The following is a 21,937-nucleotide window of genomic DNA, read 5'->3' on the forward strand; positions in this document are numbered from 1 at the left end:
AACAGCATCCCCTTGTGCGTTATACTGGTTAAAGACGCAACTTTTAATAAGAAATACTGGTTTTACCTCCTTCATGTTTGGGAATGGTCACAGTACGTAGCAAATGCTGACATGTATGTGTTGAGCATCAGGGTAAACGGGCGTGTGTCACAGCTTTGGTGGGGCAAAAGCTAGTTATGGAGATGCCCCCAACTGGGTAACCTGGCTCACTCCTTCCCATCCCTAGCCCTCCCTTCTCCAAGTTTGAAGCCATGTCGGCTGCGCACAGTGGCTCATGCCGGTAATCCCAACACTTTGGGAGGCTGAGGCAGGAGGATCACTTGAGGTCAGGAGTTCGAGACCAGCCTGGGCAACATAGTGAGACCCTGTCTCTACAAGAAAATACAAAACTTAGCTGGGTGTAGTGGCATGCATCTGTAGTCCCAGCTGCTCAGGAGACCGAGGTGGGAGGATGGCTTGAGCTCAGGAGTTTGAGGTTGCGGTGAGCTGCAACTGTGCCACAGCATTGAAACCTGAGTGACAAGGCAAGACCCTGTCTCTAAAAATAAAAATATAATAAAGTCATGGCAAATGAACTGTGCAGAAAGCAAACTGCTCAGTTTCTGACATTCTGCTGAGATATGATAATAGTGTGTCTACTGTTTTTCAGTTTTCTGTTGGGTAAGGAGCAACTAAACAAAAACAGGAGCCACACCTCCTGTTCCCACGGGAGGGGATGATGCTGTCATAACTCAATCTCATGCCAGCCAGTGGAAAGTATTAGGAGGGAAAGTGAAGGAGATACGGCCAGAAAACATGGTCAAAGGCAGCAGCTGGGCTAGAGAGAGGTGAGTAAGATCACCTGCTGGACCAGCCCCCAGCCCTGACTCTGACTCCTCAGAGCGCCCGAGTAAGCAAGTCTTATACAAAAACACGAACGAGAACATTCGAGGAAATTCTGGAATGACTCACCATATAGATCTGTGACAGGACTCAAATTATCTGTGCTTTCTTCCCTCCACTTCCTAACATTTCTAAAATATAACCATTGCTGCGATGATTATTAAATTGAAAAATTCTCTGTAAAATGAAAGAGCAGAGAGAGCTCCTTTTTCACAAGAGGGGAACTTAGACACGCTGAGAGGCCCATCAGTGGGGACTCATGGGCCTTTGTTTCCTGCTATCGTCTGCACAAAGCTTCCTGAAGGTGGCCTGATGACAGTCAACCCAGTGAGCGGCGGCTGGGACCATAGGGCAGGAGGAGAAATGGGGCGTCTCTTAAGCTCACGCTCTGCCTATTTTAGCTTTTCTGGGCCTGGACTGAACATCCTGTGTGGCAGTCAGAAAGCTGGCTGGGGCCCTAGGAAAGCTGCCCTGTAGCCTACAGAGGCAAATGCGGGATTATCAAGGACTCCTGTAGAAACCACTCACCGGGGGTAGCTGGAGGGTGGTCACCTGCTGTGTGTCCCGCACATTCTCTTCCTGAAGAAGGAAAGCATCTTGCAGAACTGAAAGAGATCAGAAAATGGTGTCCCAAAGGGGACCAGGGCCAGGCCTGGTGCTGATACCTTCTGAGCTTCCCATGGCTCTTCACTTCCATTTTGGTAGCAAGAGAGGCACCAACAGGGAGCTGTTTCACGGTGCTTTTCATAAAACCCCAGTCTCTGTTCCTACCTGTAAAATGAGGATTACAAAATGCTGCACATGAAAAGCACTCTGTAAACCACAAAGATTGCTGCGACTTTGTTTCCAGATATAACAAGGGGGGCTATAACAGAGAGTGCCTTGGTTCATGATGACACGGTCAATTAAATGAACTCTTTCACCTCGGGTAGGTCCCTGGACCTCAGCATTGTTACCCAAACTATGGGAAAATAAAGGTTAAAACTCCATGGAGTTCAGCCATGTGTGGTGGTACAAGCCTGTAATCTCAGCTATTCCTATTCTGGGGACTAAGGTGGGAGAATCACTTGAGCCCACGAGTTCCAGACCAGTATGGACAACACAGAGAGTATTTGTCTCTTAAAAAGAAAAAGAGAAAAAAAAAATAGAAGAAGAAAAAGAAAAAGCCGTAGAGTTGAGGAATCTATAAGAAGTTAGGGTCTGGATGTGGTGACTCATGCCTCTAATCCTAGCTCTTTGGGAAGCCAAAGTGGGAGGACTGCTTAAGCTCGGGAGTTCAAGACCAGTCTGGGCAACACAGTAAGACCTCATCTCTACTAAAAATAAAAAAACTGGTAAGCTGAAACAGAAGGATTGCTTGAGCCTGAGAGATCGAGGCTGCAGTGAGCCACAGCTACACCACTGCATTCCAGCCTGGGCGACAGAACATGGCTCTATCTCAAATGAAAAAAAAAAAGTAAGGGCTATTGGCGATCAGAATTACTGTGGAACTCCATAACAAAGAAGGAAAATCCTGTCATTTGTGATGACATGGATGAACTTGAAAGACATGCTATGAGCAATAAGCCAGACACAAAAAGAGAAATACTCCATGTTCTCACTTAAATGTGGACTCTAAAAAAGTTGAACTCATAGAAGCAGAGAGTAGAATGCTGGTTACCAGAGGCTAGGGAATGGGGGACTGGGGAGACACTGGTCAAAGGGTACAAAATTTCAGTGACATGAGAGGAGTAAGCTCAGGAGTCCTATTGCATAACATGGTGACTATAGGCAGTAACAACGTACTGGGTGCTTGAAAATTGCGAAGAGGAGCCGGGCGCGGTGGCTCAAGCCTGTAATCCCAGCACTTTGGGAGGCCGAGACGGGCGGATCACGAGGTCAGGAGATCGAGACCATCCTGGCTAACACAGTGAAACCCTGTCTCTACTAAAAATACAAAAACTTAGCCGGGCGAGGTGGCAGGCGCCTGTAGTCCCAGCTACTCGGGAGGCTGAGGCAGGAGAATGGCGTGAACCCGGGAGGCGGAGCTTGCAGTGAGCTGAGATCCGGCCACTGCACTCCAGCCTGGGTGACAGAGCCAGACTCCGTCTCAAAAAAAAAAAAAGAAAATTGCGAAGAGGGTAGATCTGAAGTATTTTCACCACACGCAGAAAAAGGAGAGGTGTATGAGGTAATGCATTATATTAATTAGCTTGACTTTTTTTTAAGAGACTGGTCTCACTATGTTGCCCAGGCTGGAACAGAACTCCTGAGCTCAAGGGATCCTCCCACCTCAGCCTCCTGAGTAGCTGGGACTACAGGTGTGCCACCATGCCCAGCTAATCAGCTTGATTTAATCACTCACAGTGTGTATAGATATCAAAACCTCACACTGTTCACCGTAAATACATACAATTTTTTGTCAATTTGAAAACAGAAATTAAACAAAGAAGAAAAACTGTTACCACCGTAGGCACTCCTGAAAGAGCATTTGACACAGTGCCCTAAAGACCCTCATACAAAATGTAAAGTGTGGCTTTGGGACCATCTCACCAGCCTTATTTTGGGCTATCAGGGACTCTGCCACTCTTGTCTCCTGAAATTGGAAACTACCCCTTGTTGAGGCTTCTGCCATGAGCTACATTCCCTGCCAGCAGGGCAGCCATGTAAAAATGAGCTCTGTGTTTCCAACGGTACTCTTTTCTCAGATTAAGACTTGGGAGAGCTGTGCTACAGTCTATTGGTTAACCCCAGGTCATATGTTAAGTCACTATCAAAGCAAACCCCAGAGGTCAGTGTCCCTGGCCTTTCAGAGCTGGGACACAAAGCCTACAGGAAACAGCAGCTGCAAGAGTGGCTATGTGGAACAAAGGATGGGGTCAGGAGCCCACACAGATGGCAGTGCCATTCTAGGGGTCTCAGTGGAAGGCAGCCTTTTCACTGTGTCTGAAGGGAAGCTCAGGCTGGATGGGTGTAGATTTGAGGAGGTGGTATTTTTGTGTGTGTATGTTCTATTTTAAGTTTCTATCTTCATCTTTATTTAACTTACTTTTACCTCCCAGTTTTATTAAGGTATAATTGACAAAAATTGTATGTATGAAAACTGTACAATGTGATAACTATACATTGTGAAATGATTAAGCTAATTAACAAATCTACACCTCATACATTTTTGTGATGAGAACATTTCTGTTTTTTTTTTTTTTTTTTTGAGACGGAGTCTTGCTCTGTCACCCAGGCTGGGGTGCAGTGGCCGGATCTCAGCTCATTGCAAGCTCCACCTCCCGGGTTTACGCCATTCTCCTGCCTCAGCCTCCCGAGTAGCTGGGACTACAGGCGCCCGCCACCTCGCCCGGCTAGTTTTTTGTATTTTTTAGTAGAGATGGGGTTTCACCGTGTTAGCCAGGATGGTCTCGATCTCCTGACCTCGTGATCCACCCGTCTCGGCCTCCCAAAGTGCTGGGATTACAGGCTTGAGCCACCGCGCCCAGCCGAACATTTCTTACTTTCTTAGCAATTTTCAAGTATAAGATGCATTATTTTTAATCAATATCACCATGCTGTACCATAGATCTCCAGAATTTATTCATCTTATCTAATGGAAACTTCGACTCTTTGACCAACATCTCCCAGAGGGGATGTTTTATTTTTTAGAGGTGGGTTCTCACTATGTTGCTCAGGCTGGTCTCCAACTCCTGGCCTCAAGCGATGCCTCTGCTTCAGCCCCGAGTAGCTGGAACTATAGGCGTGAGCCACTGTGCCTGGCTAGCAGGTGGTATTTTAGTTCTGTTTCCTCACACCTGCCACCTTCTGGGATACGTAGCTATCCCAGATATATATATGAATATGTAGCCCCACCCTACCTTTGGCCCCGATAAATGAATACATGGACCCTTTCGAGAATCACTTTGGAGAGCTGCAGACCCTACACAGAACCTAGGTTGTGGGGAAGATCTTCAAGATGAGGAACTATACAGCTATGACGGGTAGTGCATTCCAATGATAAATTGTCCTAATAGTTAAGGTTTTCCTGACTGCTAACTCTTGTCACACCTACTTTGCCTATTGATTATTGCTCATGGAAATGGGAGAGCTGGCCCTGTTTTCCTAAACCCCATCTGTGGTTGCTGGCTTATCTCAGAACTTTATCAAGCAGCAACTGCACAGGCTGCTGTAGTTCCTGAAACTCTTCCCCTCCTCCTGCGTGCCTTCCCAGACCCCACTACAAGGCCTCTCACAGCCCCCCACTTCCTGCATAACCCAAGCTACTTGCACGTGCATTATGTGGGTGACTGGCTGCTTCCCTTATGCCTGTTGTTACGGGCTAAGTTATGCTCCTCTCAAATTCCTATGTTGAAGCCCTAATCCTTAGGTACCCCAGAAGGCAACTGTATTTGGAGACAGGGTCTTTAAAGAGGTCATTAAGATAAAATCAGGTCATACGGGTGGGCCCTAATCCAATAGGACTGGTGTACTTACAAGAAGAGGAGATAAAGCACAGACACACACAAAGGAAAGACCATGTAAGAGACCCAGAGAGAGAAGGTGTCTGTTACACTCGCTCTGCAAACTTCTCTTAGTGTAAACATCTTCCTCTTCCTCTCCCTGAAAGAAAACTGCCCGTCACCAAGAGTCCTGGCACAAAGCTTGTTGTCAGCTTTCAGGGCCAGATATTCATAGGTTTTTACGGGTCCCAAGGAGAGCCAGTGGCATAAGAGACTTCCCCTCCCAGCTCCTTCTTTTTGTTTTGTTTTGTTTTTGTTTTGAGACGGAGTTTCACTGTTTTTACCCAGGCTGGAATGCAATGGCGTAATCTCAGCTCACTGCAATCTCCGCCTCCTAGGTTCAAGTGATTCTCCTGCCTCAGTCTCCCGAAAAGCTGGAATTACAGGCACCCACCACCACACACAGCTAATTTTGTATTTTTAGTAGAGATGGGGTTTCACCATCTTGGCCAGGCTGGTCTCAAACTCCTGACCTCAGGTGATCCGCCCGCCTCAGCCTCCCAAAGTGTTGGGATTACAGGCGTGAGCCACTGCGCTCAGCCCCTAGCTCCTTCTAAATGCCTATCTGCAAACTTCTCTTAGTGTTAACATTAGGCACGTCTAGAGCCAAGGAGAGAGGCTTCAGAAGAACCCAAGGCTGCTGATACTTTGACTTCAGACTTCCAGCCTCCTGAACTGTGAGAGAATATATTTCTGTTACATAAGCCATCCACTCTGTGGTACTTTGTTATGGCAGCAAACAACACACCAGCCTCCTGAACTGTGAGAGAATACATTTCTGTTACATAAGCCACCCACTCTGGTACTTTGTTATGGCAGCAAACGACACACCGATCTTGACTTACGAGCAAGAAAAGGCTGAAGAGTTTGTATGATTTGTACAGAAGTCACTATAGTTTTTCCACACAGAGAAATTTAATAGGCATTTTGGTTTTATTACTGAAAAGCTTACCATAAGGCCAACACAACTTCTGTAAATCATAAGAACGCCCCCTGGCCCCCCAGACACTTTCTTTCCATTGTACCTATACAGCACTGGGGCAAGTCCACCCAGAGTCCTAAGAAAGCCCCCCTGGCCCCCTAGACACTCTCTTTCCACTGTACCTACAGAGCACTGTGGAAAGTCCACCCAGAGGAACCCATGTGCCAGACTTCCTTCAACCCAAGAGTACTGGTTTCCCATGATATGTACTTAAAAGTTTTGGGCGGCCGGGCGCGGTGGCTCACGTCTGTAATCCCAGCACTTTGGGAGGCCGAGGCAGGCAGATCACCTGAGGTCAGGAGTTCGAGACCAGCCTGGCCAACATGGCGAAATCCCATCTCTACTAAAAATATAAAAATCAGCCAGGCGTGGTGGCAAGTGCCTATAACCCAGCTAACTGGGAGGCTAAGGCGAGAGAACTGCTTGAACCTGGAAGGTGGTGGTTGCAGTGAGCTGAGATTGCGCCACTGCACTCCAGCCTGGGTGACAGAGCGAGACTCCGTCTCAAAAAAAAAAAAAAAAAAAAGTTTTGGGCATCTCAGGCTTTGTGCTCAGCCTTTTATAGGTTGTATCTCATTTAATCGTCCAAAAACCCCAAAAAAGGTAATTACTATCTCTGTTGGACAGAGAAAGAAACTGAGGCTTTCGGAGTTTAGAAGCATGCCTCATGTCATACCCAGAAGATTCAAATCTAAGTTTATCTGACGACAAAACTACTTTTCTGTAGCAACCATGTACTTCATACACATACTCAAACCATGTCTAGCTGATGTTCTGGTCCCACACACTAGATACCATCCTCTGTTCTCCAAAGTATTTTTATATCTCTTTGTAGAATCACAATGCTCCTGTAAATAGGAATTGTTTAGCCAAAGAAACAGAGGTTCCAAGAGACAAGAGATGGCCATGCTCCATTCATGCAGCAGGCCCTAGCTGTCATCAAACTGACAAATCCTGCAAAGATGCACCCTCAAAGAGATGAGAGGGCACCACCTCAGTGACACCCACTTACAGAAGAGTTAGCTCTGAGAGGATCTAGAACCATGAAGAGAACAAACATCCTGATGAGATTCTCGTTTAATTGCTCCAGGAAGGGACTCAGACCCTGATAACAGCTCACAGCCCCTCAGGGGACAGGAGAAAAGTGCTGATGCAAAAGCCATCAGCTTAAAAACCACCCCAGTGTACAGTGTGCGGTGTGCGCTCCCCCAGATCACCCCTGCTACTCCCCGGGCTGCATACCTGGATCCCCGCTGAGCTGGCTTGGTGCTCTGCTTGGGAGCCCCAGGCACTGTGCCAGGGCTATGGGCTGGGCATCCTGGCTCTTTGCAAGGTCGCTGTGGGGCTCTACCGGCAGCTGCTCCTGCTCCTGGTCCAGAGGGCTGTCCCCATCATCAATCACCACAGGGTCTTCACAGTGCTTGAGCTGCAATCCCAGAGAGAGCTTTTCAGAGCTAGGCGAAGAGGTCCCATCTCTCCCTGGGCCTGGTGACCATCCACTCCACAGCTGCCCACCAAAGGCTCCACTTAGGCCTTGGACTGGGCCGTAAAGGGGCATGACACCATCATGCCCAAATTAGAGGCTTCAGGGAGTAAAACTGGCTTTCTTAGGAAACTCTAGTCTGGTCCTAACCAAAATACACGGCTCTCAGTGGAATTCCTCATTCCCCGGCCAGTGCATGCATGGCCTAGTGAAAGTGTCTAAGCACCAGATCTCTACCCGTCCCAGCTCCACCCCTTCTACTCACCCACTGCCAGGGTCTCCCGGGCTCCCGTTCCAGTGCCTCCACCGCAGCCACAGCCTGCTCTCCGCTCTCAGGCTCCTGCGCCCGCACCCAGCTCTGGATCTCCCGGGGCAGGATGGCCAGGAACTGCTCTAGCACCAGCAGCTCCAGAATCTGCTCCTTGGTGTGCCTCTCAGGCCGCAGCCAGCCCCGGCACAGGTCCCAGAGGCGTTGCAGGGCCTCCCGGGGGCCCGCCGCCTCCTGGTAGCGGAAACGGCGGAAGAGGCGCCGAGAGGACTCGGGACTGGGAAGCTCCCCTTGGGGGCTAGGGTTCTCTCCAGGTGGGCTCCTCATTTTCCTGGGCTCCTCACTTTCCTTCGGAGCCAAGACTCGGGGGCACAGGGCTGTGGGCATGATGGGATTTGATGGGGGTCAGCAGCAGAAGACGACCCTATTTCCAAACAGAAATCACTGGCTTCAGTGTTCTGGTCTCCTGTGGTCATTTCTGGGGGACAGTGACAAGGAAACTGTCAATGCCCTCAGAGACCAGCCCTTTGGAGAAGCCCTGGGAAAGGTAGGGAGTGTCGGTGTGGCTGGTCTTTACACACAAAATGAAACAGACAGAAAGATACCTGCCCCCCATCAGTACCATTACGTGTGGATTCCCGTAAGCGGGTGACTGGATGAACAAGGCAGGAAATCTGGGAGAAAGTGGTGGCATTTCAACGTGACACTGGTGTTTTGAGCATCCCAGGAAACCAACAGCGCCACATGCAGATGTAATCAAGACTCTCTGGTACCTTAAGTGGCTGGGTCCTCCTGGAGAGACCCGAGATGGGCAGGCCAAGCAGGCCACTATATTGAAGCTCTGGAGCCGAAGTCACTGTTCTTGTTCTCAAGACCTTTACAAATAGAGCTGGAAAGACAAAGACAGACATGCATCGGATGAGCCTTCAAGCACATCCAGGAATGGAAAATCCATCCTGCTGGTGGCAGAGGGCTGATGGTGCTCAGTGCTGGAGGGACAACCCAGCCAGAATCAGCTTTGCCCAACAGAGTCTGCAACGGGAGGCAGGGGAAAACACCCAGACACAGGGAACATCACATGAGACAGCCACATGCAGTCCACGAGGGACAAATAACACTGCATTTAGAAATATCAGTGGTTTCCTATGAACCTTCTGCCAACTCTTGCCTGACGTTCAACCTCGCCTCCACCCTCTTGTCTATCCTTGACCTCTTCAAACCACATTCAAGGCAACGGCACACCCGCGAACGCCGTTCCTCGGCCAGGACAGAAGAGTGGGTTCCTCACGGCACAGCTCAGCCCTTAAAGAACCCCTGGACACTGCAGCTGCCACACTCTCAAGGTGGGCCTCAGGGGTCCCTACACCTCCCCGCTGGTGTGCAGACAACTAGCCGACACATACAGGGTGGCAAAAGAGACCAGCAACCAGTATACCTGGCTGGTGTTCATGACTCCCACTCTAGAACACTGACCCGTGAAAGGGCACATGGGGACACTCACAGTGCCCTTCTCTGCCATCAGGCCTCTGTGATCCTTAGGACCGGCAGTGCCTGCCACTCCTCCATCTGCAGGAGGTTGTCCAGCGTGGCCGCGCCTTAACCTCCAACAGCTCACAAGGGGGACTCGGGCCTCACTCCCATTTCACAGGAAGACAAGTGATGCCAGAAAAGCTACGAAACAACTCAGTGGTTCCAGAAACACCCACTGCTCTGAATCTCCTTGCTTTCCAAAGTAACAACACATACAGAAACGCATATGGGGGCCGTGGAGGCGTCGGGCTGGACGCATTACAGGGCTCCCCACCATCGGATTCCCTTCCAGGGCGGCTCCGGCATCTGGAGCCCGGGGTGGGCCCCGCCCGCCCTGCTCGGCGGCCCCCTGCGGCGCCCATCACACACCTGCAGCGCCCAGGACTACTCAGGTCCGCCCCCCCGAGCACCGGCGCCCACCCGGGCTGCCACTCGGATCGTCTCCAACCAGACGGCCGCGTCCGTCTTTGTCACGGCGGCACCTGGCGCGTCGGAGGCTCGGAGGAGACGCCTGATGAATGAACTAACGTGAGTGAGGCGGAGGAGGGCCCCGCAGGGGCGGAGCGAGCTCCCAGCCGTTCGCGGAGGAGGGACCGAGCCGGATCGGCAGAAGGGGAAGGAGAAGGTCGCTGCGGGCCAGGGAAAGGGGAGCGCGCCCTCCGCGCCCTCGGTCTCCCTCACACGCGCGTCTCCCGTCTCGCCGGCTCCGGGGCTCCTCACCTCACAGCCCGGAGCTCCCTCCCGGCGTGCGGCCGAAAGCCCTCCTGTGGCGGCGGAAGTCCAGGGCAGCCGTCCTCATCCTCCCGGCCCGCCCGGCCGGGCGTACTCGCTGAGGCGGCGTCTCCGCAGGCGCCCGGCTCCTTTCCCGGCCCGTCCAGACCGCGTCTCCCGATCATCCGGAACGCCACGGCTCGGCTCGGGGGCAAATGGAGGCGCCTGAAAAACAATGGTGTTGCTTTCTCCCCCGCCCGCACCTTCCTGAGCGCTGGGCTCTGGGCCGGGAGGCGGCGCCGCGGAGGCCGGGCGCGGGCCGAGGAGGGCGGGGCGGGGCCGGCCGCGGGAGCCGGGGTGCACTCACCGCCGCGGCTCGTCCCTGTTGGCGGGCGGCGCAGGCCTGGCCGCTGCCGGAGCCCGCCGGACGCCGAGGAAAGGAAAGGCCGGAGCCCTCCGGCTCCCTCCCCTGGGACACTTCCTGCTCCGCTCTAGGACCGGGGAGGTCTTCGCATCTCAGTGGTTCGCTCCCCCGCCCCCCGGCCGAGGTGTGCGCTGGGGGTGACATCCGACACCCCCGGCCCGCCCAGCTCCGCGCGCGCCTGGGCCTGGCCGCCGGGCCGGGGGCTTTGTGGGTCAGCCACGTCGCCGCGCCCGGTCCTCCCCGCGGGCCCGCCGGTCCGGAAAGTCAGCCCTGGGCTCTTTTCTCCGCTGTTCTCCTTCTCCGGCGCCCCCAGGACACGCGGGCCGGTGGACGCCCGGAACGGCAGACCGGGAGGCGCGGCTGGGATGGAAGCTGGAATTGGGGGTGCGGGATGGAGCGGAGGGAGGAGGCCCCGCGCGCCGTCGGCCGCCTCATTTCAGACCCCCCCTGCGAGCCCCCGCCAGCCGAATTCCGGGCCGCCCAGCCCCTCCCGTCGCTGCGGGACGCCAAAGGTAGCGCTCGCACCCGCGCCTTCCGGGCCTGGCGCCCACGTGCGGAGTCCCCGCGTTAGGAAAGGCCGCGCAGCCGGAGGCCACTCCGAGCCTCGGGACGACCCTGGGGGGTGCGCAGGGGGTCTGCCGTGAGTCCTGGCCCTGAGTGGGGGTCACGGGGCTCGCAGAAGTGAACACGGTTACCGCTGTGCGCAGTGGCGGAGGGAGAGGATGAGGGGCTCTGACCCAAGGTCATGTGGCAGTGAGGGGCAAGCAGGAATGAGGGCCTCCGGACCCCACCCCGAGACAGGGCTGCTGGCCGCTGCACTGTGCTGAATATAGCCCAAATTCTGACATGGGTCGTCCCCGGGGAGTGGTCATTTTTCAGGCTCCAGAGCTTGAGAGAAAGTGTGAACCCGGTCCCTGGGCAGGCCTGATTCCCATGGCCCCTTCTCCGTCTGCTCTGCACCGAAATTGGATTCTCCCACGCAGAAGGGGAGAAGGTTCTCCATCTTCCAGAGGGTAGCTACTGCCCGTTGCTCCGATTTCCTTAGGATCCCCTTTCAAGGGCAAGCAGAAGGAAATCGGTTTCCCCAAAGAAAGTGGCCCGGCTGAGTAAGTGGGGACAAGGTGGTTGGACTGAGGCACAGGATCCTTTAGCTCTGTTACTCTTCTAATCCCGTGGCCCTGGGCACCACCACTTCCTCCTCTGAACTGCTGGAATAATCACTTCTGAGTAGCAGAGTTACTGGGAGCCGCTGTTTGTCAATGTTCACATTCTGACTTTAGCAGGAGATGGACCAAGCGAAGGAGTGAAGCCCTTGTTTGTGAACAGTGATTGTTTCCCAGATGACAGCCAGATGCCCGGCAGGGCCGCACAGATCTTAGCTGGAGCCTACAGGTGCAAGGAGGAGCCACCCCCTTTGACTTAACTGGACTGACATTTACAGGACTCATGTACAGCCTGCTCTCAGGAACACCAGCCAGGAACTGTGACATGGAGGAGAGGAAGTGGGAAGGCTGGTAGGGCTTAGGTGCTTTGGCAAACATCCTAGTCTGTGGGGTTCCAGAGCCCTGGTGCCACAGCTCCCAACCCTGTGACTGGCCCAGGAACTGGCTGTTGAGTGGGCATCTGTGTTCATAGCTCTGCCCCTTGCAACCCTAAAGCAGGTAAAATGCAGGAGGCAGAAATTGCTGGCAGACAGTATCCAGTTAATCCCCACTACCCAATTCAGTTTCTTCCCCTGACCTGACACGTCCCTGCCCAGTTGTGCCTCTCACTGTTCACCTTTTGAGGCACAAAGTGGGCTGTTTATGCTGCTTCTGCATTTAGCTCAAAACGGGGCTTAAGAGTCAAAGTTCTAGAGTCAGGCACCTGGGTTAAATCCTGCCCCATCAATTCCTAGCCAGGTGACCTCAGGCCTACATAACCTTTCTGTGCCTCAGTTTCCTCATCCAGAAAACAGGGATGATGCTGGGTACCTCAGTTGATGGTTGTGTGGGATTGAAGCTTCTGTCATTCAGCAAACCTATACCGAGTACCTCCTGTGCATTTATGAGTGCCAGGCAGCCTTCCAGGTGCTCAGGTAATCTGTGAACACACTGGCTATTGGAGGAAGCAAAATCAGTAACATGACCTGCTCTCTTTGATCTGTGCTACAGAAACAAAGGAAAGTGGAGAGAAAAGGAAAGGGAGAGGCATCAGGAAGTCAGGAGTGCTGGGGAGGGGCTGGTAACAGTCATGGTATTAAAGAGGAGGGCAGGCAGGCAGGCCTTACTGTGAAGGTGGTATTTGAGATGAAGGAGTCAATCAGAGTCCCTTTTTCCCACATGGAGACCACCTTGACGGCAAAGGCCCTAAGGGGGAGTGGTGCAAAGCAAGGTGGCGGGTGAACGAGAGGAGAGGGATGGTGTAGAGCTGGGTGGGGGCACAGGAGCCCGTGGGGAAGGTGTTTGCCTCTGGACGCAGTGGACGAGGTGGGGTTGTATCAGATGCCACGGGTGAAGCATCGGGAAGAGGACCCTGCACGTAAATCCTGCTCAAGGACCGCGCCATCGTCATGCCCAGTGTGTGCATGTATTCGGTTTGTATGAATATGATATTGCCAATCATATCTGTTTTTATGAAATGTTTGCTATGTGCCAATGATTCCATCCATGGGGAGACCATAGAAGAATGATCCAAAGAGCTGGGAGGGGAATCAAATAATAAATCAGCAATTCTGCAATATAACGCCATTGGTGATAGGTGTCATGAAAGAAATAGAACATGGTGGGGAAGCGTGTGCTGGGGATGTTCAGGTAGGGCCTCTGTCAGGAGGTGACATTTGAGCGGAGAGCAGGTGGGGGGGCCCCTGAGCAGAGGAGTGTGGGAAGAGTATTCCAGCAAAGGAAACAGCGTGTGCTTGCTCAGCTGGGCAGAGGAACAGTGAGAGAATGGTGAGGCTGGAACCAGGTCACCGGATTTTATAGTCATTAGAGGGTTTCAAGTAGGAGTGTGGCCTATCGGAATCTTGATTTTAGCAAGATCACTGTGCAGAACAGATGAAGCAGAGTCCCTGTTAGGAATCGCTGTAGAGATCCAGGCAGGAGATGCTCGGTTCCTGGAGTTGGCTGGTGGGGGCACAGCTGGTGAACAGTAGCCCAGTCCAGGCTCTGTGTTGAAGGCATGCTGCCGGTGTTAGAGGAGTGAGGAACGGCTGTGACTGGGGCTGAAACTGGGTGACTGAACGGGCCCTCTAGAGATGGCAGATGCAAGGAAGCAGGTTTCCAGGAAGGGGCTGGGTTTGGGGTTGAGTTGGTGGATTTGGGACTTGCTGGTTTTCAGATGCCCGGGAGACAAGTGGGGATGACCCTCTGGGACAGAAAGCTGTGGCTGGAGGTGGAAATCTGGAGTCACAGTGTGTAGCAGGAGTTGGGACAAGAGGGTTGAGTGTGTTTTGAGAAGCAGCCCCAGGGAGGGCAGACCCTGTGAAATGCCAGCCCCGGACCCTGGGAGCCCAAGGGGTTAGTGGAGGAGAAGGGAGAGAAGGGGAAGTAGGAGGAGGAAAGTGAGGGGGAGGACGAGGGCAAGAGAAGGGGGTAGGGAGAGCTGCTACCGCCTTGAGAGAGAAGGAAAATTGCAGGTTTGGAGCCCTGGAATCCAAGTGAGCACCTGTGTTTCAAGGAGAGAAAGGTCGGGGGATAAATCCAGCCCCAAGATCGAATCCAGTGAGCAAAGGACACTGCCCATTGAATCTGGTAGAGAGGCCCCTGAGCAGAGCAGACAATGGAGTTCCTGGGCTAGGGTACTTTCTGGAGGAGAAGGAAGGTGACAGAGTGGACACAGCCCCGTGGAGAAAAATTGTCTCATCTTAAAGATGGGAGAAATTGCAGTGCATCGCCTGGAGGAGGGAGGGCTGGCGCCCAGGGCCCGTGGGGAGCCAGAAGGCAGGGAAGGCTGCGTCTGGACCCGGGGCAGGTCCACAGGATCTGGGCAGGGAGAGCCTGGGGCAGGCTTCTTTCAACTTTGCCAACACTCCAGTAAAATAAGGAGCGAGTGTGACGTTTTATTTTATGAGCCAACTTGGCTAGCTGTGGTACTCAGTTTTTGTTCAAACACCAGTCTGGCTGTTTCTGTGAGGCTGTTTTTTAGATGTGATTAATATTAAATCTGTAGACTTGGAATGCAGCGGGTTACCCTCAATAGCATGGGCGGGCTTCGTCCAATCTGTCAAAGGCGGTAAGAGCAAAGACTAAGCAAAGACTGCAGTCTCCTGAGGAAGGAATTCCCCCTGCGGCGTGCCTTCCGACTTGCTACAGCCTCGGCTCTTTCTGGATCTGCAGCCTGCCCTGCAGCTTTTGGACTGGCAAGCCAATCAGTTCCTTAAAAGAAAACACACTCTCTCTCATCTCTCTCTTTTGATCTCTAGCTCCATAACCCCCATCCCCTTCCCTCCCCCAACTCCACATGCTATTTGTTCTGTTTCTCTGGAGAACCCTGACTGCTTCACAGGGCCCTTAAGTGACAGGGAGAAAGAGGGGGTGAAATGTGAGAGCAGGGGGAAGAGGGTGTGAGACGGCCATCTTGCAGTGTGGAAAGGTGAATGGGCAATAGCAGAGGAAAATGTGAATTATGTATCACCTGGAAAGTGAAGTGTGCACAGGGAAATGTGATGTGTAACCTAAAGCCCAGTGCTTTGCAGGTGGGCAGCCATTCCACTGTGACATCGACCCCTGCAGAGGAGGTCGTCATTCCACATAATATGCTTGTAGACCGATGACAAATACAGGCGTGCAAATATGTGAAGCCCCATCACTGGACCAAGCGCACCTGCCTCCTCTGGGAGCTGTCAGAACCCACAGGCCCCAACCACAGCTTGTGAGGCTAACCAGGCACCAGGGATTTGCATGCTTTTTGCAGTGCGAGAAGCTCTGTTGTAAGCTGGTTATAGTAGATACGCAATAAACTGTGGCTTTAGGAACAGTCCTAGGAATAGTAGTGCTAGTTCTTACTGTGTTAGTCACAGACTTCTAGGGTGCACGGACAGCAAGGCATTAATCTGGTCCCTTATTGTGGCCTGTGGAAAGGGGTCAGTGAGAAGCTGTTCAGTGAAACAGCTTTGTGTGATGACATTTTCTCACTATAGAGGCCTCCCAGCTGTCACAGAGGCCTGTTCATCTATTTTTTTTTCTTTTGTTGAAAGCAAAAACACTTTGAGATTTGCAGGTAGACTGACATAACCCACTCTCAGGGGCTCCAGTGAAGGTACCTCTGAAAATGGCCAAGTTGTCACTAAAGGGATGACATCTTTTTCCTTGAAATCAGCATTGGATGCTACAGTCAAGAAAATAAAACAAAGACCCCAAACATTGGTATTTGGAGCTATTCTTGAGCATTGGGTTGTTCATACTTACTCAGCCAGACCATCAGGGACGAGCTTGTGCCTCGACAAATTCAGATTTGCTGAAATGACCAGATTTATTGTCTTGATGCAGTGAGCGGGGGCGGGGGGGGGGGCCGCATTCGGAGGAGGCTTGATAAGGGGAGAGGTATTTTTGCAAGGTTTGGCTCCAGGTGGTGGGGGGAGGAGGAGGATGTCAGGTGTGATATGAGTGTGGGAGTAAGTCTCCCTTGTGAGATCTGTAACAATCACTCCTGAGTGGTGCAGCGATTACAGTCCACGAATGATATGAAATGACAGGATTTGTGATGCTCGAAGGTCCCGGAGACGGCGGCACCGCATGCGTGCAGAGGCCGTGTTGGAGGAGAGCTAAGGGCCCAGGCAGTGCAGGTGGAGGGTTGAGAAAGAGAACCTGTGGGCGAGTACCTGTGTCGGGGGGTCAGGATGGGGCACACAAGCAGAAGGTATGAGGGGATTTTACTGGTGCATTGGAATGTCACTGGGTCACAGTCATGGGAAGGCAAGAAGGGGACCTGGAGGCGGAGACCAGGCTTATCACAACAGTGTGCCTAGTTGCTTGGGGGACTCACGGAAGTATGAAGTTTTAATAATGGATAATGTGTCAGGGAAGTGGGAGTCTTATCTGCACTGGTTGTTGTTTAGAGGTGGGCTCAGGAGAAGTAGGGGTTCACTGAGGGTGATGGGCTGTTAGGAGGCAAGGATGCCTTAGTCATTATGTTCCCCCAGTCATAAATGAGTTTAGCAAGTGGGTCTAGGGTGTTCTTGGTTAGAAAGCAGGAGTCCGTCTGTCAAGTGGGCATTGTGGCGTTTCAAAGCTTCGGCAAGACCTTGGGGAAAACCATGTGTCCTGTGAATGCATGGTGGGTTACTCTGTCTCCTTAGTCTGATGAAAGGCAGGGCTGCCTGTTCTCTTTCCTCAGTCCTTGCAGATCTTGCAGATTTTCTCATGTTTGCTCCTGGAGAGGTTTTGTTTTGTTTTGTTTTTGTTGTTGTTGTTTTGAGATGGAGTCTCGCTCTGTCGTTAGGCTGGAGTGCAGTGGTGCCATCTCGGCTCGCTGCAACCTCCACCTCCTGGGTTCAAGTGATTCTCCTGCCTCAGCCTCCTGAGTAGCTGGGATTACAGGTGTGTGCCACCACGCCTGGCTAATTTTTGTATTTTTTAGTAGAGACAGGGTATCACCATGTTGGTCAGGCTGGTCTGGAACTCCTGACCTCGTGATCCGCCTGCCTCAGCCTCCCAAAGTGCTGGAATTACAGGCGTGAGCCACCGCGCCCAGCCTGGAGAGGTTTGGACTCTCTTAGGAGGGAAACGCCCTGATCGTTACAGTTCTGCAGATGTTCCATGAATGTGAGTTTGATCTTTTGTGATTGTCTTTGCTGTCTGCTCCTTAAATGGGTTGAATCCCAGCATCCTGGAATTTCAGGAGAGAAACTGATATTCAGAGAAAGAGGATAGTGGGACCCAGTGTTACAGGGGTATGTGTGTGTGTCTGAATGAGGGAGGGATGGGGAAGTAGACTTTGTACAGAATATGTTCTGCATTTGCTAGGTATATTATCTGCATTGTATTGCTTAATTCTCACCACCATCCCAGGAAGTTGGAGCCCTGAGTAGAGTTTGGACTCTGCCTTCCAGAAAAGAAGGGTTTGCTGCAGGCCTCAAATGATGTGATTGGTTCTTGGGCGAGTAAATGCAGACCCTCGGTATTGTAGGACAGTGTTTCAGTTGATCTAGTAAAAAGGAGGAAAACATCCTTACTCACAGTTCTGGAATTTTATGTCCAGCTATTCCTTGTATGCCATGTCACTTAGGAAAATTTAAAAAGTATCTAGCTGGGCATGGTGGCTCATGCATGCCTGTAATCCCAGCAGTTTGAGAGACCAAGGCAGGAGGATCACTTGAGTCCAGAAGTTTGAGACCAGCCTAAGCAACATAGCAAGAACCCATCTCCGCAAAAAATTCAAAAATTAGCTGGGCAGAGTGGCATATACTTGTAGTCCCAGCTACTCAGGAGGCCGAAGCAGGAAGGTCGGTTGAGCCAAGGAGTTGAGCTATGACTGTGCCACTGCACTCCAGCCTAGGCAACAGAGCGAGACCCTGTCTCAAACAAAACAAGTAACTATCAATTCTCTTCAGCTTCTTGCCACCTTACTCTTTCCATAGCATTTTCTGAAATTCAAGTCATCTCTGACAACGCTGCATTTCTCTCTTCACATCTAGTATTTGCCAATTGATAAAAAGTCTGGGAGCCTCGATGCATCTTAGATTTACTTTTTTCTGTGCAATCCCACTTAGAAACCCTAACCCATATCCTGATTTCACCTCATAGCACAGACCTCATCCTGGATCCCAGACCCTGTTGTGTGTCCTGATTTCACCTCATAGCACAGACCTCATCCTGGACCCCACACCCTGATGTGTGTCCTGATTCCAGCTCAGAGCACAGACTTCTTCCTGACCTCAGACTCTCTCTCCAGCCTGCTCACTAAGGTGCAGTTTAAGCCATGCTGTCCCTACCCTGGGTATTTTCCTTCTGTCAGACCCACGTACAGGCAAATTCTATTTCTGCCCCCTTGCTATGTGTGTTGCTTAAGTGGTGGGAAGTGATGGGTTAATTTTTCCATTCATAAACTGTTGATACACCTGGTCCAAATGGATAGAACAAAATCTGGCACTTAAATACCCAGCGCAGAGTTTGAGATACTTAGCAGGTTCTTGCTCGTCACAGTCCTTCTTTCTCCTCTATTAGCTGCATATAAACTTTTAAACTTTATAGTGTTTGACATTTCTCATTTTAGTGTGTCTTAATCTGCCCTTCTGCCATTGAACACTGTAATAATTAATTTCCGGTGGCAGCTTGACTGGGCTAAGGTATGACCTGATAGCTGGTGAAACAATAACTCCAGGTCTGTCTGTGAGGGTGTTTCCCAAAGAGACTGGCATTTGAGTCAGACTGAGTAATGAAGATTTGCCCTCACTGATATGGGCCGGCATTATCCAATCTGTTGAATGCCCAGAGAGAGTGAAAAGGCAGATGAAGGAGGAATTCTCTTTTCTTCTTGAGCTGGAGCACCCACTTTCTCCTGGCCTTAGACACTGGGGCTCCAGGTTCTTGCAGCTTCATACTCTGACTGGTCCCCCAGTTTCTTAGGCCTTCAGCCTCGGACCGAGAGTTATACCAATAGCTTCCCTGTTTCTCCAGCCTGCAGATTGCATATCATAAGGCTTCTCAGTCTCTATAATCATCCAAGCCAGTTTCCATAATGAATACCATCTTCATCTATCTGTTTCAATCTGTATCCTGCTGGTTCTGTTTCTCTGAAGAACCCTAATGCAGACGCCACCTGCCAGTTATTTGTGCTCCCACATGAAGTATTCTGAATTCCTCTCAACCTCCAAACATTCCAAGTACTTTCTCTAAGTCTTTTATTTTATTTATTTATTTCTCTGAGACAGGATCTCTGTTGCCTAGGCTGGAATGCAGTGGCACAGTCACAGCTCACTGTAGCCTCTACATCCTGGACTCAAGCAGTCCTCCCACCTCAGCCTCTCAAGTAGCTGGGACTACAGGCATGTGCCACCGTGCCCTGCTAAACTGTTCAATTTTTTGTAGAGGCAGTCTCACTATGTTGCTCAGGTTGGTCTCGAACTCTTGGGCTCAAGGCATCCTCTCACCTTGGCCTCTCAAAGTCTTGGGATTACAGGTATGAGCCACCATGCCAGGCCACTAAATCTTATCAGCATAGCATGATCTGTTGCAGGAATTCTTCAGCACTCTGTAGCTACTGTTTTTTGTTGTTGTTTTTTTAACCTTGCTAGTCTCCTTCCGTCCCCGTTCCTTCAGGCCCGTTCACTGCATGTGCAAGTAGGGGTAGCAGGGAGAGTCCTTGGGTAAAATTGTGTCCCCTAACAAGGTTTATGGCCTAACTTTTGGTTCCTGAAAATGTGAATTAATTTGGAAATAGAATATTTGCAGATGTAATCAAGTTAAGATGATACTGAATAAAGGTCGTCGTGAGTTAGAGTAGGCCCAACATCCAATGACAGGTGTCCCTATAAGGGAGACGGAGACTGGAGGGATGTGCACAAGGTCAGGAGCACCACAGACGGCTGTCATTCACCAGAGTCTAGGAGGAGGCAAGGAGGGATCCATTCTCAGAGCCTTTGGAGACAGCATGGCCCTGCAGATGCCTTGATTTCTGACTCTGTTGTTTCAGGCCACTCAGTTTATGGCAATCATGACAGCAGCCCTGGGAAACAAACAGAGGCTTGTACCCACCCACCCTCTGACACCCACTGACTTGACCGACAGTCTTAGGAAACTTGCTGCCATCCTATATGCTTGTTTTATAATGATTGTTACCAGACTGTACACATTAAATATTTTTGCTTGTTTTATAATGTTACCAGACTGTTCATATTAAATATCTTATAAACAAATCTGAAATGCTGCATTGAGACTTGAAACTTGTCACCTTCAGCTTTACTCACCAACACTTTTTTTTTTGAGATGGAGTCTCACTCTGTCGCCCAGGCTGGAGTGCAGTGGCGCGATCTCGGCTCACTGCATCCTCCGCCTGCCGGGTTCAAGCGATTCCCCTGCCTCAGCCTCCTGAGTAGCTGGGACTATAGGCGCCTGCCACCACGCCCAGCTAATTTTTTTGTATTTTTGGTAGAGACAGAGGTTTCACCGTGCTGGCCAGGCTGGTCTCAAACTCCTCACCTTGTGATCCACCCACCTCAGCCTCCCAAAGTGTTGGGATTACAGGCGTGAGCCACCGCGCCTGGCCCACTTTTTTTTTTTTTTGAAATGAGGTCTCGCCACATTGCCCAGGCAATCTTGAACTCCTAGGCCCACATGATTTTCCCAAGTAGCCAGGATTACAGGCACACACCCCCATGACCAGTTTTTCCCCTGCCTTTTAGTTCCCACACCTCACTGGTTAAAATTTACAATGTCCCCCAACTCCGATCCATCAGCTCTTTTGAATTCTGGTTGCCTTTTGTTGAGTTGTCTCCTGGAATATTGAGATAATTGCCAACAGACCTTAGGGCCTTTATTTCTTTCCCTCTGAGTTAATTCAACTTGGCATTTACTGGGTATCAAATCAGACAGCAGCCTCACTCAAGCGTGAGCAAGTGGGGCTTATTCTGGATGACCTGGAAACCCCATGGGTGCAATTGGAAGATGAAATAAGTGAGACTGACAGTAATGCAAAGAGGTGGGCGGCCACCTCCCAAGGAGAGGAACAAAATGCCTCCCTGGTAAGTCCCCCTCCCACCACCAAGACAGTGTAGCAGCCAAGGGAACTGGCCTCTGAAGGTCTGCTGAAAAATCAACTGACAAAATTCAGATGAATAGGAGAAAAGGCATACAGATTTATTCTATCATAGTTCTAAATGACTCAGAAGCCTTTAGAATGAAGACCAAAAGACACAGGGAAAAACCGTCTATTTTTTTATTTTTATTTTTTGAGATGGAGTCTCTCTCTGTCGCCCAGGCTGGATTGCGATAGGACGATCTCGGCTCACTGCAACCTCCACCTCACGGGTTCAAGTGATTCTCCTGCCACAGCCTCCTGAGTAGCTGGGATTACAGGCACACGCCACGATGCCCAGCTGATTTTTGTATTTTTAGTAGAGATGGGGGTTTCACCATGTTGGTCAGGCTGGTCTTGAACTCCTAACCTGTTGATCTGCCTGCCTCAGCCTCCCAAAGGGCTGGGATTACAGGCGAGAGCCACCATGCCCAGTGGAAAACTGTCTGTTTTTATGCTG

At 51.2% G+C, this 21,937-nt stretch overlaps 1 protein-coding gene across 5 annotated transcripts; it reads right to left on the minus strand.

Annotated features, from left to right (window-relative positions):
• Positions 1–404: 404 nt before the first annotated feature.
• Positions 405–10,816, minus strand: LOC116273120 (zinc finger protein 496-like). 5 transcript variants are annotated; one of them, XM_031662061.1, is made up of 6 exons: positions 10,708–10,816; positions 10,350–10,565; positions 8,873–8,988; positions 8,097–8,476; positions 7,591–7,774; positions 405–1,487 (listed from the first exon to the last, which is right to left on the minus strand). In XM_031662061.1, the coding sequence occupies exons 4-6, from the start codon at positions 8,424–8,426 to the stop codon at positions 1,384–1,386; spliced, it is 618 nt and encodes a 205-aa protein (XP_031517921.1). In that variant the 5' UTR covers positions 8,427–8,476; positions 8,873–8,988; positions 10,350–10,565; positions 10,708–10,816; the 3' UTR covers positions 405–1,383. The 5 variants fall into 5 exon arrangements, with proteins under 5 accessions (XP_031517921.1, XP_031517917.1, XP_031517920.1 ...); XM_031662057.1 differs by having other exon boundaries at positions 8,097–8,523; XM_031662060.1 differs by having other exon boundaries at positions 8,097–8,988.
• Positions 10,817–21,937: the final 11,121 nt, after the last annotated feature.

This window comes from Papio anubis, unplaced genomic scaffold, assembly GCF_008728515.1.
Source record: "Papio anubis isolate 15944 unplaced genomic scaffold, Panubis1.0 scaffold374, whole genome shotgun sequence".
Classification (NCBI taxonomy): Eukaryota; Metazoa; Chordata; class Mammalia; order Primates; family Cercopithecidae; genus Papio; species Papio anubis.

Coding starts and splice junctions, on each gene's coding strand:
- LOC116273120 (XM_031662057.1), bottom strand. CDS start 8,486: ATGCCCACAGCCCTGTGCCCCCGAGTCTTGGCTCCGAAGGAAAGTGAG. Junction 7,775..8,096: donor CCGGGAGACCCTGGCAGTGG/GTGAGTAGAAGG, acceptor CTGGGATTGCAG/CTCAAGCACTGTGAAGACCC. Junction 1,488..7,590: donor CCAGCTCAGCGGGGATCCAG/GTATGCAGCCCG, acceptor GATCTCTTTCAG/TTCTGCAAGATGCTTTCCTT.